At 43.8% G+C, this 16,365-nt stretch overlaps 1 protein-coding gene across 1 annotated transcript; it reads right to left on the reverse strand.

Moving 5' to 3' along the window:
* Positions 1-1,364: 1,364 nt before the first annotated feature.
* On the reverse strand, positions 1,365-14,675 carry phax (phosphorylated adaptor for RNA export). The gene is made up of 5 exons (XM_084324687.1): positions 14,557-14,675; positions 11,570-12,201; positions 11,015-11,135; positions 4,345-4,428; positions 1,365-3,314 (listed from the first exon to the last, which is right to left on the reverse strand). The coding sequence occupies exons 1-5, from the start codon at positions 14,662-14,664 to the stop codon at positions 3,033-3,035; spliced, it is 1,227 nt and encodes a 408-aa protein (XP_084180813.1). The 5' UTR covers positions 14,665-14,675; the 3' UTR covers positions 1,365-3,032.
* Positions 14,676-16,365: the final 1,690 nt, after the last annotated feature.

Here is a 16,365-nt window from a genome sequence, read left to right on the forward strand (position 1 = left end):
CCAGCAGGTGGAGAGGGTAGACAGTTTTAAATTCCTCGGCATCACCATATGTGATAATTTAAAATGGGAAGTTAACACCAGCCTCATAATTAGCAAAGCCCACCAGAGGCTCCACTCCCTGCGCCAGCTTAAAAAGTTTGGTGTGTCCAGGGAGGCGATGCTCAGTTTTTATAGAGCCACTGTAGAGTGTCCTTACCTTCTCAATGACTGTGTGGTACGGAAACACCACCGTCCATGATAGGGGACATTTAGAACGAACTGTACGCACAGCGTCAAAAATCATCGGCTGTGAGCTCCCCTCTGTGGCCTCCATTTATGCCACACAAATCCGGCGGAAAGGGGAAAGGGTGATCAGGGACCCGTCTCACCCTGCTTACGACCTCTTTAACCCCCTTCCCTCTGGCAGAAGACTCCAAAGTCTCAGGTGCAGGACATCCCGTTTTAAAAACAGTACATATCCCGAGGCTGTCCGTCACCTGAACTCGAGTACAAATGTACAGGCACTTTGTACAATAAGGGCTAGCACCAGCCAACATGCACTTTAAGGCAATATGCACTTTAAAACTGGAACACTGAGCAATTTATTTTAGGTACTGTAGCATTTTTTCTTTTTAATTGTTTGTGTAAAACTCTTTATTGTGGGGATTGTACTCTTGTGTTTTTATATTGTATTCTTGTGTTTTTATATTGTACTCGTGTTTTTATATTGTATGTTTTTAACATTGTCTGTACTGTACGTGGCACCAAGACAAATCCCAATCAACAGTGTTGAAATGGCAATAAAGTTTCTATCTATCTGTACAATACATTTGAATCTAATCAAATAAAACAACCATCTTGAATACAACCTTTTCCCCCCCAAGACCATCCTTGTGTAAAGTTAGGCGGTTGTAAATAAATAATATTTAAAAAGGAAGGTTTGGCCGTTTTTAAACCTGGATAGAATGTTTCTTCCACTTTCCGTTGCCATCGTGATGCTAATGATTTCAAACAGGGCAGGACCAAGTTACCCTAAAATGTTCTAGTAATAGAGATTTGTAGATTCCACAAAGGCCCTGGTTTACATACTAAACACTGAACTGGAAGCATTAAATATGGAACATATCTTATACAGACATGAATAAATTACACAACTACATTTAATTTTGGAATGTATTTCAGTAAAGGGTGGTCTTTGAAACATTAGTATTGTGCAAATCTTTTTCTCTAAAAAGAATGTGTTAGTGACCGATCTCTTTTGAATTTGAAAAATAACCTAAACCAGACATTTTGCAATGAAATAAGCCAAATTCGTACCCAGAAATGTAAGGGGGGGGGGGGGGGACGTTTTCAAATTAAAGACTCGAACAATGTTTTTCTCAAGATTTGTTTTGAAGTGCAGATTTTTATTTATAATTTTTTTTTAAACATGAAAACTTTAACAAAAAAAGACATCAGCTCAAGCACAATAGAAAGAAACAATTGTTTCTTTTAAAGGATAATTAGTTATTTTCAACCTAGATTCTTGCCAATTTGACTATTTTTAAACAGGCTGCATCGGTTGCAGACGCTAGATAGAAAAATGCGTTTCTAGGTTAAAAATATAATTATGGTGGGTGCGAGCATGGCTCAAACTACTGTATATAGTGTAGTAATCATCTAGTACTGTGGTAGAAGACAACCCGTGTCCTTAAAAAGGGCCAATTAATCCTAAAGCTTTGTTGTGAGGACATGTGATGAGACATAAAACGTACCAATGCGTTCCGTGTCCCGAGAGTCGAGGACCAGATCTCTAGCCGGCTACAGACGCCATCAAATATTTCTTGGGCCGACAGTTGAAGAAGGAGCATGTGTACTTTCTCCGGTTCGTTTGTACCGTTCTGTTGCAGCAGGTATATTAACGGGTAAGTTGAGAAGTTCTGACTCTTACCGACACTTGTCACACAGTTCTGCTGACAAGCCAATATTAAGGGCGAGTTCAGAATACTAATTCACACTGTGCACCCAAAGAAGGTTTCAACGTTTGTTTCAGGGCTTGTACAGACTGGAGCGTGGCCCCATTGACTTTGTTTCAGGGCTTGTACAGACTGGAGCGTGGCCCCATTGACTTTGCAATCATTGTGTAGCTAACTAGCGGGAGCTGCGGGTATCCCCTCCAGCAGGGATTGTGCAGAGAAAGGACTCTACTGATCAACAACACCATTGGCAAGTAGTAGGGCTGGGCGATTAAGCCAGTTTTAATCTCAATTATGATTTTGGCTTCCCAAAAGCAAGATCATCAAGATAAAACAATTATGGTGCCACATGCCGTGTTGCTCTCATTTAGTCGTATTCTGTAAATGCAGCACACCCTTCCTTCACAGCGGTGCACTCCCCCCCCGTGATGTTCTCAAATCAATGAGGTTTTTGCCATAATTGAGCAGCCCTAGTAAGTAGCGAATATGGCAAAGGGTGAATAATTCTGAACTCACCCTTTAACGCACAGGCTGCAGAATGGTACAAACAGACGGGAAGATGTTGATGAAGGCTTGTGTGCTGAAGCCAGTCCACATGTACCAGCCTGCCGCCGTAGCCATTAAGCATCTTCTTACCCCACTGACCCTGGATGACTTCTAACTCCTCTGGACGGAGTCATTTATGTGGCATCTTCCACACCCACCACACAAAGAACTGCAGGGTATGAAAGTAAATATTCTGCTTTGTTGGACGCAATGGAGGGAGGGGGAGGGGTATGGGGAGGCAACTTATTCCACAGTGAAATATCAGTAGTGAAGTAGACGGTAAGCAGCACCTCTTCATAATCAACCTGTTAACTTGGCATAAGGTCTCAGCAGAGCCGTTTGACAGATGATTGTTAGCAAATGCTCTTTTCATTGCTAAAATATAGGAAGAAAGGGTATTTAGAAGTGCTTCCCATACACAGTCCTTTAACAGTGCTTTCGCCATTTTATGTCAAAACAAAACTATTTATGTCACGTCTCAGACAAGTCCTCGTTTCAGACAAGTCCTCATTCAGACAAGCAAAAGTCCAGATGAGAGGCAGCCACCGTGCCTCAGAAGACCTCGAGGTCACCAGCGTTGTAGACCACAGGCGTCTCCTCCGTGCCCGAGGCCGGCTCCGGTGGGGCCTCCTCCTCCTCCTCGGCCTCCTCCCCGAGGGACTCCAAGGCCTCGTTGGTGTCGCTAGCAAAAGTCTCGCAGGAAACGTCGTCGTGTTCCTGCAGGTTCAGCGTGTTGATGGCCTGCTTCATCTTCGTGGCCACCATGTGTCGCCTCCGTTTCTGGGCGGCCTTCTTGCTCTTGCACTCCTTCTGGGTTTCGGTGTAAAAGATATCCTGTACAAGAAGCAAAACGGGGAGCGTGAGGTTCACAGACATCAGGGTGAACTTCAGGAGCAGTAAACCTGCTATATTAGCCGCCCTGAGGGTCCGTTATCACTACTAGATTTCAGGCTTTGATCCCAGCTCTCAATGAGCATGTTTACATACTAAAGGGCTTTCCCAACACAATGGTATAGGGGCACGGCGCCACTATGACAACGTGTCAACGCCACCATGTGTTAAAAAAAAGCTTGCAGTGAAAGCTTGAGGCTTGAGGCCCGCTTGAGGCCAGCTTAGAAACATGTCCAATACATGATTGCTCGGCCCTCACACACCTGTTCCATTGTGTGTGTGTACACGTGTGCATGCGTTTTCATGTTCAACGTTAAACTATTGTGCAACCTCATACACAGTACTTAAATAAATAACTTATTTGGAACATACCCTTGTGTTTGCTATTCTATTAAAATTATGTTTTTCAATGCCATACTTTTTTTTCTCTTGCCTATATTTATTGTATAATATAACCGATAGGGCATACAGACCCTTATCTGCACCTTGTGTATCCCGTTTATTTTTCTCATATTTTTATATTCAGATCTACATTTTATTTATGTTGTTCTACCATTACCCTGCCCATACCTCCCCTCCCCCATGCTGCTATGACACCTGAATTTCCCTAAGGCAGCGGTTCTCAAAGTGGGGTCGTGGGTAAGTGACAGGTTGCGCATTGGCAAGAAAAAAATATATCGATATATATATATTTTTGCAACATATTTTGGCTAAATATGCCTAGTTTTATAAATGTGTATTGATAACATAGTGCTGTAATAAAATATTCTAATAAATATGCATGATCAAGTTCAACAACGTGTGCTTTTATTTTGATATTCCTTAATTCCACGTTGAAATTACACGATACATTAAGTGTGGGGTCGCCAAAACAAAACAAAAATCCTAAATTAAATGGGGTTGTGGTATAAAAAGGTTTATACCCTAACCCTGCCCTAAGGGATCAAATTAATAAAGGAATATCTTATCGTACCTTGACCTGCTCACTGGTGATGCTGGGCGTGTTCTTCAGCAGGTTCAGGAATACCCCTCCTGGAGTCCGCCGCCTGCTGCCGTCCTGCATTCATGGAGAAAACACAAGAAATCCTTACAAATCCAAAAACAGCTTCGCACACATTCATTTAGTTGGACAGTCATTGAGCACAAATTAAGTTTGAATGTGGCCACCAGTAATGTCATCGGAGGACACTGACTGAATCCTTGTGTTGTGTTAATTACAGCACCATGAAATGATGTAGATGAGAAAATAGCAATAGCTCGTCTTATAGGGCCAGCTGCCTTATCATTTCATTGAGCTGCAATTAACACGGCACAAGGATACAGTGTCCTCTGGTGGCATTACTGGTGGCCACATTCAAACTAATTTACTCTCAATAACTGTCAACTATATGAATGTGAGAAAAGCGTTTCTTTTTTTTTATCCACTTTTTCTCCTTATTTTTCTCCCATCCCAATTTCGTATTGCCAATTCTCCCCTCCCCCTTCTTGAACGTTGCTAGACTATGCCCCCCCCCCACTGGTCAGTTGTAGTGAGGATAGAAGCCTTGCATCACGTGTCCCCTCCGGTACACGAGGAGGCAGCCTGTCGCATCTTTTCACCAGACAGCGCAGACTCTCAGTGGCGAAGAGTAACGCGTGGGAGGCTCACGCTGCCCCCGATACTTTCTGTCTCTGCTGTGTAGGAGTCACCCAACCGACCTGTAGGAGTGGCTGTCCACAACGTCCAATCCCCACCCATCGACTTCCACCCGCTACCAATTGAGATAGTATGACGACTGGCCCAAGCCGCAGGCAATGCTGACACCGGGATTAGAGACCGGAGTCTCTTGCATTGGTGACGAGCGCAATCTCCGCTACGCCACCCAGCCGCCAGAAAAGCGTTTATCTTTATCTCATGCCGTTTCCCCCGTGGTCTTATGTTCCTTTTGTTTTTCTCCGTTTCTCTGCCTACTGTCAGCGACTTCGGGTTCCTGAGAAGCGCTATACAAATAAAATGAATTATTATTATCTTCCTCTGTGGTTCACACTCTCACCCCAAATGTATAATGTATGTATTAGGGCTGTCACTTTAACAAAAAGTCTAATTCGATATTCGTTGCAGAATTGTAGACGAGTTCGAATTCAAATTTCAGCGTAAAAAAAAAAAGTCTTTATAATGGCAAGACTAAAAATAACATGAGCAGTAATTATTTGGAATAAGTGTAGGTCAGCTACGTGATGGTGGACCGACTCACCCGCTTGCTGTAGTCGTTGACAAAAAACTATCCGCCGGAGCATCACGTTCTGTGGAGCAGATAAATGTCCAGACTCCGGACAGCAGCGTGATACAATCCCCATAATTATTTCCGAGTCCAAAAAATACGTTGTCCCTCATATTATATATATTGGTAGACTATTTCAGTCAGAATTCTCCTCCCCTTTCGCTCACTTTTTATTATATAGACCGTTTTAAAGCTGCCCGACCACAGGATCAATAACAACAAGTCTTTGAGCGAGCAAGCCCTGCTCTCATGATGGAAAACGATGAAGAAATCTCCTCCGACACTACTTAAGTTGCATTTTGGGCTTGGTTGGAGAAATACTTGAATCTAGATACTGTAGATCTAGATATATTAGCATAGTACCTGCCCTCCCCCATGCTGCTATGATGCCTGAATTTCCCCAAGGGGATCAATAAAGGAATATCTTATCTCTTATAGCGACTGTAGATATAGATACTGTAGATCTAGATAGATACCTGCCTCATCACGAACAATTCCTGGGTTAATCCCGAGGGGGTGCAGGTCCTCTCAAACTCGTGTTCGCCGGACTTGGAACATCTTTCTATCCTATGTCGTCCGTTTCACCTCCCGAGGGAGTTCACAGCAGTCGTCATGACTGCCGTGTATATTCCCCCACACGCGAATACGGGCAAAGCGCTGGGCGAACTACACGATCATCTCAACAGACACCAGATCAAACACCCAGACGCAGCGATGGTAGTGGCCGGCGATTTCAACCAGGCCAACCTGAAGAAAGTGATGCCGTCCTTTTTTCAGCACATCGCTTGCTCCACCAGAGGGAAGAACACACTCGACCACTGCTATTCCCCGTTCAAAGCGGGTTACAAGGCAGTAGCCGCTCCGCCATTAACGGGGTCCACAAGCTCGAGCGATCATGACTCCATCTTGCTATTTCCGGCATATCAACAGAGATCACGTGACGCCGTCGTGTCACGTGAGACAAAGAAGTGGACCGACGAATCAGAGGCCACGCTCAAGGACGTGCTTGCAGACACGGATTGGGATATGTTCATAGGAAGCGCCAGTGACGTCAGTGAACTAGCAGACACAGTGGTGTGCTACATAACAACAATAGCTGATGGTATTGTCCTCGAAAACGGTGCGGATTTTCCCAAACCAGAAACCGTGGGTGGATAGCACTATTAGAGCAGCTCTGAACTCTCGTACCACCGCCTACAACCTGGGTAGAGAGTCAGGAAACATGGAGGAGTATAAGGCTTCAGTCTATACTCTACGCAAAGCTGTCAAACTTGCTAAGAGGACATATGCTGACAAACTGGAGACACAAATGGCACAAAACGACACAAGAGGATTATGGCAGGGACTGAAGACAATAACTGACTATAAAGTCAGCGCCCCCTCAATGGGGAGCGACGACGCCTCCCTCGCGGACAAGCTCAACACCTTCTACGCTCGGTTTGGTGTAGACAGTGGCGCTGCTGGCTCTCCGGCTAGTGACGTCACTGGCGCGCCGGCTGTTGTGGAGGGGGGGGGGCAACCGCGAGGGGGGGGGGGACGCTCTCTCGTTGTCGGAACACAGTGTGAGAAGAGCATTTATGCAGGTGAACACGAGGAAGGCTGCTGGCCCAGATGGCATAACAGGACGTATACTCAAGACCTGTGCCAACCAGCTGGCCCTCACCCTGTGTTCACCGCCATATTTAATCAATCACTGGCGGAGTCAGTGGTCCCTGCCTGCTTCAAGATGTCTACCATCATCCCTGTGCCGAAGAAACCCTCCCCAGCATGTCCAAATGACTACAGACCGGTGGCACTCACCTCTGTGGTCATGAAATGTTTCGAGAGGCTGGTCAAGGACCACATTTGTGCCTCCCTCCCCAGTGATATGGACCCTATGCAATTTGCATACAGGACAAACAGGTCCACCGACGACGCGGTCTCCCAGGTACTGCACAGCACCCTCTCGCACCTTGACCGTCAGAAGGGGGGCTATGTGAGACTGTTGTTCATTGACTACAGCTCAGCGTTCAACACCATAGTCCCCACCAGACTGGTGGACAAGCTGATCGAGCTAGGTCTGAGCTCCGCCCTGAGCGCCTGGGTACTGGACTTTCTGAGCGAAAGACCCCAGGCGGTCAGGGTGGGGGGTCAGACCTCCAACACCATCACCCTGAGCATCGGGTCCCCCCAGGGCTGTGTTCTAAGCCCCCTGCTGTACTCACTCTACACACACGACTGTGTGGCCAAGTTCAGCTCCAACTCCATAGTGAAGTTCGCAGATGACACGGTGGTGGTGGGGCTGATCTCGGACAACGACGAGAAGGCCTACCGGGAGGAGGTTGAGGTACTGGAACGCTGGTGCCAGGACAACAGCCTGCTCCTGAACATTGGCAAAACCAAGGAACTGATCGTGGATTATAGGAGAGGACAGCAGGAGACACACACACCACTGATGATAAACGGGGCTACCGTGGACAGGGTGAGCAGCTTCAAGTACCTGGGGGTCCACATCTGACATGGTCCTGACATGGTCAACACACAGACACAGTAGTAAAGAAGGCGAAACAGCGTCTCTACCACCTGAGACAGTTAAGGAAGTTCAGAGTATCGGGGAAGATACTCCAGTCCTTCTACTCAGGAGCTGTAGAGAGCATCCTGACCGGAAACATCACTGCCTGGTATGGAAACAGCACGGCACAGGACAAGAAGGCCCTACAGAAAGTGGTGCGCTCAGCCGAGCGTACCACGGGTATTGCACTACCCCCCCTGCAGGTTCTATACAACAAGAGGTGCAAATCCAGAGCCTGCAGGATAATGAAAGACCCTCACCACCCCAATAACAGCCTGTTTCAGCTGCTGAGGTCAGGCAGACGCCTGCGAACCCCAGCTACTAGGACAGAGCGGCTTAGGCTCAGCTTCTTCCCCCAGGCCATCAGAGCCATGAACAATGAACATTGAGTGCTCAGAACATTGAACTGTCCACACACAAGCACGCATGAACACACACACGACACGCACACGAGCAGCCACTTAACACTTTAACATGAGCGGGCACACACTCATGTCGCACACACGCACACTTATGGCCAAAGGAAAGGACACTTTAAATTAGAATAACAGGAACAGTGTATTGCACTACCAAAGCTAACTAGCATGTCACACATGCTCTGTAAATAACTATGTACAGATACCGAGATGTCACTCCATGTTACCTGCTACCTGTTACTGCACAATGTTGTTTCTTCTTTTGATTCTATTATATGTACCACTGTATTGCACATCGTTGCGGGCAAGACCACCCGCATTTCATTGTATACCTGTATGCCGTGACAATTAAAACTCTTGACTCTTGACTTGACTTGACTATACAGGTACTGTTTTCTTTTGCACTTTAGTTTTGTATAATGTTTGGTCTTTACTTTTTTTTTTTACTGTATGAAGCACAATCTTCGGGCGCTCGCTCAAATAAAACAAAACTTGAAACTGTAGATCTAGAGATACTGTAGATCTAGATAGATACTGTAGACCTAGAGCAATATAGATCAATAGATAGAAGTTGTTAAATACTAAAAAGAAAATCTAATAGTTTGTGAATAAATATATTTTCCCTCGTTTTTACCGGCACCTACAATATGTAGTGTATTGAGAGGGGAAGCCATTAACGGTATTTTACTCCACTCCACTATTCACGGCTATGTCATACTGCTAATTTTTTATTCATAACCTGACCCACAATACCAAATATGGCTACACTGAATAATGGCGTTTGGTAGGGATGAGCCTGTGCTGGTATCAGACCGATATCAACAGCTGACAAATATGATATCTGTATCAGAGGCTTTATACAATATTAAAATCAGAAGTCATGTGTAACATGTCAAAAACTCTTTTCTACGATCCACTTGTGCATCTTTTCCGAGACTTTTGTTAGATCTCTCTAAAAAAGGGAGAACATTTTATACACCTATATCTCAATCATTTTGATCTAATGAGCCCTAGCTAATGGTCCCAAGTCAATACTGTTCAGTAAAAGTAATAAAGCTGATCCCTGATATTGGACATGGACAATAATATCAACTAATATCTATAGACCGTTTCACTGGAATTATGTTGCTATAGGGAACAGGTTGGATGTATTTCCCGTCAGTCGTTGCATTAGAAAAACATAAACCTGGGTATTTTTACAAGGTTATCGTAGAGCCATATGAAATCCACGTTCATGGAATCGCGGACGGAATCGCGGAATTAACCAATAAAAATGGCATAAACTGCAAAACGTGGAATATTGCAGAATTTGGCCTAATCTGGACTGAAATTCAGTTTTTGGGTGGAACGTTTGGTGCACACGCAACCGGGGAGGCGGGGACGCTAGAGCGGGTTACACACAACACAGCAGTGCTCAAGCGTCTCGCTGCTTCGGTGTTAACGTCTTCAAGAAGCTAAGAAATTACGCAATAAGCCCTAAATTCAGAGCAGAGCAGTATCCTAATGACTTTTATGCCTCCGGCGATAAGGTGTTTTGCAAATTCTGTCAATGTTCCGTGGACTGGACCCGCAAAAACACTTGCGACACTATTGCGATTAAATGGCTATGTAACGTTAGGACATGCTAGCTTCTAGTTAAATCTAGTGCACCCATCCATTTGTTTAATGCAAACGATTGTCATTACACACTGTCCTTATAAACTAAATACACTTAAATAGCTATGTAACGTTATAAGACTATAGATGGAAATGATAGCTTCTAGCTAAATCTAGTGCACCCATTCATTTGTTTAATGCCAACGATTGTCATTATACACTGTCCTTTATAAACGAAATAAACTAAATGTGCCTAAATTATGCATTACTATATTTCATCACAATATAATATATATAGCTAGGCTACTGACATTGTCATTGTGATAATGTCAGTAGTAGCTAGCTGTATCTTTTTTGTATATTTTTATTTTGTCACAATATTATTTGAAAAATAGTGTAAAATTGAACTGTATTTCTGAGTTGCAGCACTTAAAAACATTAAATGGACTGTTATATCTTATTCAATTGTGGACATTTATTCATTCCCACTTATTAGACACTATTTCTGATGGTAAAATTTGCATAAAAAGCAAAATACAGAATTCTGAAATATTAAAACGGAAAAAAACGGAATTTGGGAAAAAATCAAATGGAATTTGGAAAATAATAAAACGGATTTCATATGGCTCTAGGTTATCGTTGTTACTTTGAAACCGCCTATAGGACGTAGAGCTACGAAGATTCTTGTTGTTAACTTCGCCACGATAATCCCCAGGTAGAGAGAAAGACGAGAGACAGCGGGAGATGGAGCAAGTGAGATGTATGAAAAGGACACATCACAGACAGCCATGAAGACACAGGGGGAGGCCGTCTACCAACCATAGTGAAAATGCCGCCGGTTTCCTCCAGCGTGGCAGTCTCTCCGAGCAGCTCTATTGCCTTCTTCCTCCCAATGACGGTGACGATGCGCTCTATCAGTTCTCTTTTGGGCTCGCGTAGCCTTGAGGAGAAAAGAGGGGTCCGAAGGTTAGCATGAGCTCCGTGTATGAATGAGTGACGGCGTCCAGCCTACAGGGACGAGAATTGACAGCAGTTACAACTCAACGTTAGCAAAGTACTGAATAAATAACGTTATGTTTCCAGTCATAAGCCCCCCCCCCCCCCCCCCAACAACAATGCAACTTCCAAAGCACCAAAGCAGATATTCATACATATTTATTCATAATTGAATTCAAAATGTATTCCCTCTTTCTTGTGTTTTGATAATTTATTGTAGTTTTCCCCCCTTAAGATATGTATTCAAAATGCATTGGGTTAATGAAAGCATACAACACAAATGAGATGAATTATTATTAAAAATATAAATGACAGGTGAGCCTATATTCCCCCCAGTCCATAAGATGGTGCCAATACCACTCCAATCAATTGCCGTACCTGTGTGCTATTTCATCGATCACTCTGTCCTCAGGGTCGTCTTCCGTGATCTCATATCGCCCTTTAATGTCCATCTCCGCACCCAGTCTCTCTTTAACCGCCCGCTTCCTCTTCGAGTGGCCTCCTCCGTTTTCCGCCGGCCGCCCGCGGCCCTTCATGTACTGGTCGAGCTGGTCATCCAACATGCACACCTCGCCTCCGTTCTTCGCTTGCTCCTCTTCCTCCTTCTCCTTCGCCATCATCTTGCGGGCCAGGACGTAGTTATAGGTCTCCACGTTCCTTTCGGACATGCTTATGTGGCCATCCATGCCGAAAACCCCCAGCTCGGCCGCCACTGCCTCCTGGGTTTGGTCCTGAACGACGGAGCCCCAAATGTTGTTGATTTTGCGCCCTCCCTGCGCATTGGGGATACCACCCTGGGACCTCGCAGGGCCGGTGGGGGTAGGAGGCGTGGGAGGGGGCGGCGGGGGGGGAGCATTGGAGACTTTCTGACGTTTATGCCTCCACAGCTCAGCCGCTTCGTCCGAGTCACTGTCACTGGAGTCGGCCACCTTTGCGGCGCCACGATAACTGGTGGCGGAGGGCTGGGCCGCGGCCCTGCTCTGGAACGACTGGCCGCTGAAGATGGCCGCCTGTGTATGGAGAGAGAAAAACACATCAAGACAGGAAGAACTACATTCACTTTTACCATGATACTAGTTACACTGCTGGCCAGTATGACTTACTTACTACCATTGTGTCTTTTTATCTGTATCACTGTACATGGTAATACAACTGTACATACAGCCGTTTAGCACTATTACTCAGTAGTACTAATTTAGATATTTGTATCCAGTTTAAATCACCTGTACATATTACTATTGCACTTTAGTGTTACATTCGCACTCTGGTTGGATGCCAAACCTATTTTCGTTGTACTACTGTATGTGTTGTAACAAATTTGAATCCAATCTAATTTAACATTGTATGGAATAAAAATGTGATAGCATAGCCTGGCCTCATCTGTGTGCAAGACAGTGGCCCCAATTTTCTCCCAAATAGTACTCGTCGCCTTAAACTAAATCAAATCTAGTAATGGTTGCACCAATGACAAGAGGTGGGGTGATATTGTACAACATAACATGTACAGTTAAGGTAACCTCGTTATGTACTCATCCATGATTGAAACGACCATACTGCTGGGTTTAGCTATTCATTATAGCACATTATGATGAATTGAAAATGGGGGACCCTGATGTAAACAAGATTGATTGAAAACTTTATTAACAGATTGCAGAATGGGTACAGTACAGTACAGCTCAATACATAAAATTGTTAAGGGGATGCAGACCAGAGAAAGACTTTCGTCTTGTTTACATCAGGGTCCCCCATTTTCAATTCATCATAACATATATGACATACAGATAGACAGTACTGCTACATCTATACATTTATGACATACCAGATTTGCAAATACAGTACTGTTTGTGATACAAAAATAGTCCAGAAAAGAGAGTATATACATTTGACGTAGAAACTGTACATTGGAGGAGGTTGGGTAGGTGGGGTGGGGTTGGGGGGGGGGGGGGGGGGCTGTACATTGGAGGTTGTTGGGTGGGTGGCGGTGGGTGGGACTGTACAAGCAAAACTGTACATTAGAATATTGACAACCATACTAGGTAAATTACTGTACATTGGAGGGGGTTGGGTTAGGACATTTACAGGGTCCAGTTTCGAATTGCAGTCTCCCGTAGGTGTTCATTGAGAGTGGTTTTGAAAGTGGGTAGTGATTCACATTCCTTTACAGCTTTGGGTAGGGCGTTCCACATTGATGTGGCATAATTGCGAAACGTGTTTAGTCCCTCGTTTGAGCCGAATCTGGGTTTAACATGATTTGTGGAGCTCCCTCTGGTGTTGTGATCGTGGTATTCACTGACCTTTGGGAAGTATTTTGACATGTACATGGGTACCTTGGTCGTGTAGTGCATCTTGTAGACCAGGCCCATTGCAAGTTGCTGTACTCTGTCGTCTACTCTAAGTCATCCTAGGTTGTCAACGTGGGCAGGGGTGAGGTGGGTTCTAGGAGTAAGGTCAAGCAGTAGTCTGACCAGTTTGTTTTGAGATGTTTGTAATTTTGTTTTTAGCGCCTTTGAGGTGCTTTGGTACCATGAGGTGCAAGCATAGTCGCAGTACCCTTGAATGAGTGCTCCTGCCAGAGTCTTCAGGGTATTCCTGTTTACCAGAGAGGAGATCCGGTACAAGAATCGAGTTCGTTGATTGACTTTTTTTATTACATTGGATGCCATTTTGTCACAGGAAAGATTAGCCTCTAGGATGGAACCCAGGTAGGTAATTTCATCTTTCCTTGTGACAATATTGTCATTCGTCACCCACTGTAACTGAGAAGCCGTCGGTCTTGCCGAGTTTGTTATTTGAACCGAAGAGCAGCCAATGGGAGCGAGGGTCCGGAGAGTGTGGGTCCGCAAAGTGTGGCGGTCCTGAGAGTGTGGGGGTTCTGTGGTCCTGCAGCTGGATGCATCTCTGTGGGTTGGGTGATTAGCTGGCTGAGGCCGTGCAGATCACAAAACCTATTGAAGGATTTGAAGACGGGTGCATCTTTTTGTTGCATATCCGTGTTCCAATCGCCAATAAGAATATTTTCTGCATCCTCAGCTGCAGCTAAGCACACATCCAACACATCATAAAAGCCATTTTGGTCTGGCGGTCTGTAAATTGTGCCGACTAGAACAGATTTAGCCCTTTCAAATAGACGAAAGTCTTTCTCTGCTCTGCATCCCCTTAACAATTGTGTGTATTGAGCTGTACTGTATTTGTACCCATTCTGCAACCTGTTAATCAAATCAGCATCACAGTGACGTAGGGAGGACGAAACTAGCGAAGCTAACGAGGCAGCAAGACTTTCTATCAGACGTTCTTCAGACGTTAGCTCGCTCACATGGCTTCATTCCAATGAGTGCATAATGTCAACTCCAACACAACAACGTTACCTTGGGTCGAGCATCTCCCGCGTTGGCGGTTCCCATTTCAGAATCCGAGTTAGATCCGGAGAGCTCTCCATCTTCCAGATCCTCCATTGTATCCCCGAGACCCGCCATTTCTGCTGGGAGTACGACTCGGAAGTAAATACAAGTGGTCTGTGATGACGTCACGATTGATTGATTGAAAACTTTATTAACAGACTGCAGAATGGGTACAAATACAGTACAGCTCAATACATACAATTGTTAAGGGATGCAGACCAGAGAAAGACTTTCGTCTTGTTTACATCAGGGTCCCCCATTTTCAATTCATCATAAAATGATGGGACGATCACCCTTCTCCTTTCTCTGGTTATATAACTTATAAGTATTCACTCTGAACAAATTATATCACATTCTGCCAGGTTTTTAACACTGAATTATATATAATATGGAACATATATTACTATGTCTATATCTGTACATATATATCTGTACTGTCCCTTACATACTCTTACTGGTTACACTGCTAGCCAATGATTGACTACCACTGTACATACTGTACATTAATACCACAACTCCGTAGTGTACATACATGTGATTAGCATTAATCAGTAGTAAATATATATATAATTTATGTCTATCCAGTTGAATCACCTGCACATTGTATATTACTATTGCACTTTACTGTTACATTTGCCCATTGGTTAGATGCCAAACCTCTTTTCATTGTACTGTACTTGTGTACTTTGAATCGAATCGAATCGAATATAACACATAACATGAATGAATGAATGAAAACTTTATTTAACAGATTGCAGAATGGGTACAATATACAGTACGGCTGTACAGTACAATTTAACATTATAAAGAGAGAGCACGCGATTTCGGTCTGATATCGCGAGACGCCTAAATTACGGACACATGGTATTTTAGAAAGTACATTTGCTTAGTGAAAATGTAACCTTTCTTATTAATGAATATTCTATTCGATAATATAACTACGAATGCTAATTCGACTACGAACGACAAAGTAAAAAAAAAAAAAAGAAGCTTAGCAGAGGATGGTTTCGATCCATCGACCTCTGGGTTATGGGCCCAGCACGCTTCCGCTGCGCCACTCTGCTTAGCGGATACAAAGTACAAAAATGTTGCCCTATGTATATAATGAGATTTAACTATATTATAGCTACATGGGTGAAAGTAAATTTTATGTATTGGATCAATTAGATTAGATTACAAATGTATTGTCATCATACAACACAAGTATAGTACAACGAAAAGAAGTTTGGCATCCAACCAGAGTCCACATGTAACAGAAAAGTAATAGTAATAATACAATGTACAGGTGATTAACTGGATACAAAATATATAAATTAGTACTACTGAGTAATAGTGCTAATGTAATCAGATGTATGTACAGAGTTGTAGTATTCATATGTACAGTGATACAGGTATAAAGACACCATGTAGTCATACTGGCCAGCAGCACAATAATAGGTGAGGGATAGAATCTACAGATATGTAACAATTGGGTTTTATGCAGGTATGTACAGACAGATGTGGATAAATATAAATATATATATATATATACGGTAAGAATATATATATATAGTATACACAGCATTATGCTATCATACAGAGTTATATGGATTATGGATATATTCAGACGGACAACTTAATAATATAATACTGACTGTACCTTCCACCATAATCCAAATGAATGAATGAATGAATGAATGAATGACCTTTATTTATATAGCACCCTTCACAGCACGAATGCACAGGGTGCTTTACACTACAGCTTAATATAAAAACACAATAAAAACAAAATCAGAA

This window comes from Notolepis coatsorum (assembly GCF_963971535.1).
Source record: "Notolepis coatsorum genome assembly, chromosome: 11".
Classification (NCBI taxonomy): domain Eukaryota; kingdom Metazoa; phylum Chordata; class Actinopteri; order Aulopiformes; family Paralepididae; genus Notolepis; species Notolepis coatsorum.

What these genes read in the sequence shown, in the direction of transcription:
- phax (XM_084324687.1), bottom strand. Translation starts at nt 14,664, where the DNA reads ATGGCGGGTCTCGGGGATACAATGGAGGATCTGGAAGATGGAGAGCTC. An exon ending in CGGGAGATGCTCGACCCAAG is followed by an intron (nt 12,202 to 14,556) that starts GTAACGTTGTTG and finishes CTCCATACACAG; the next exon opens with GCGGCCATCTTCAGCGGCCA. An exon ending in CCGGCGGCATTTTCACTATG is followed by an intron (nt 4,429 to 11,014) that starts GTTGGTAGACGG and finishes CCATGAATGCAG; the next exon opens with GACGGCAGCAGGCGGCGGAC.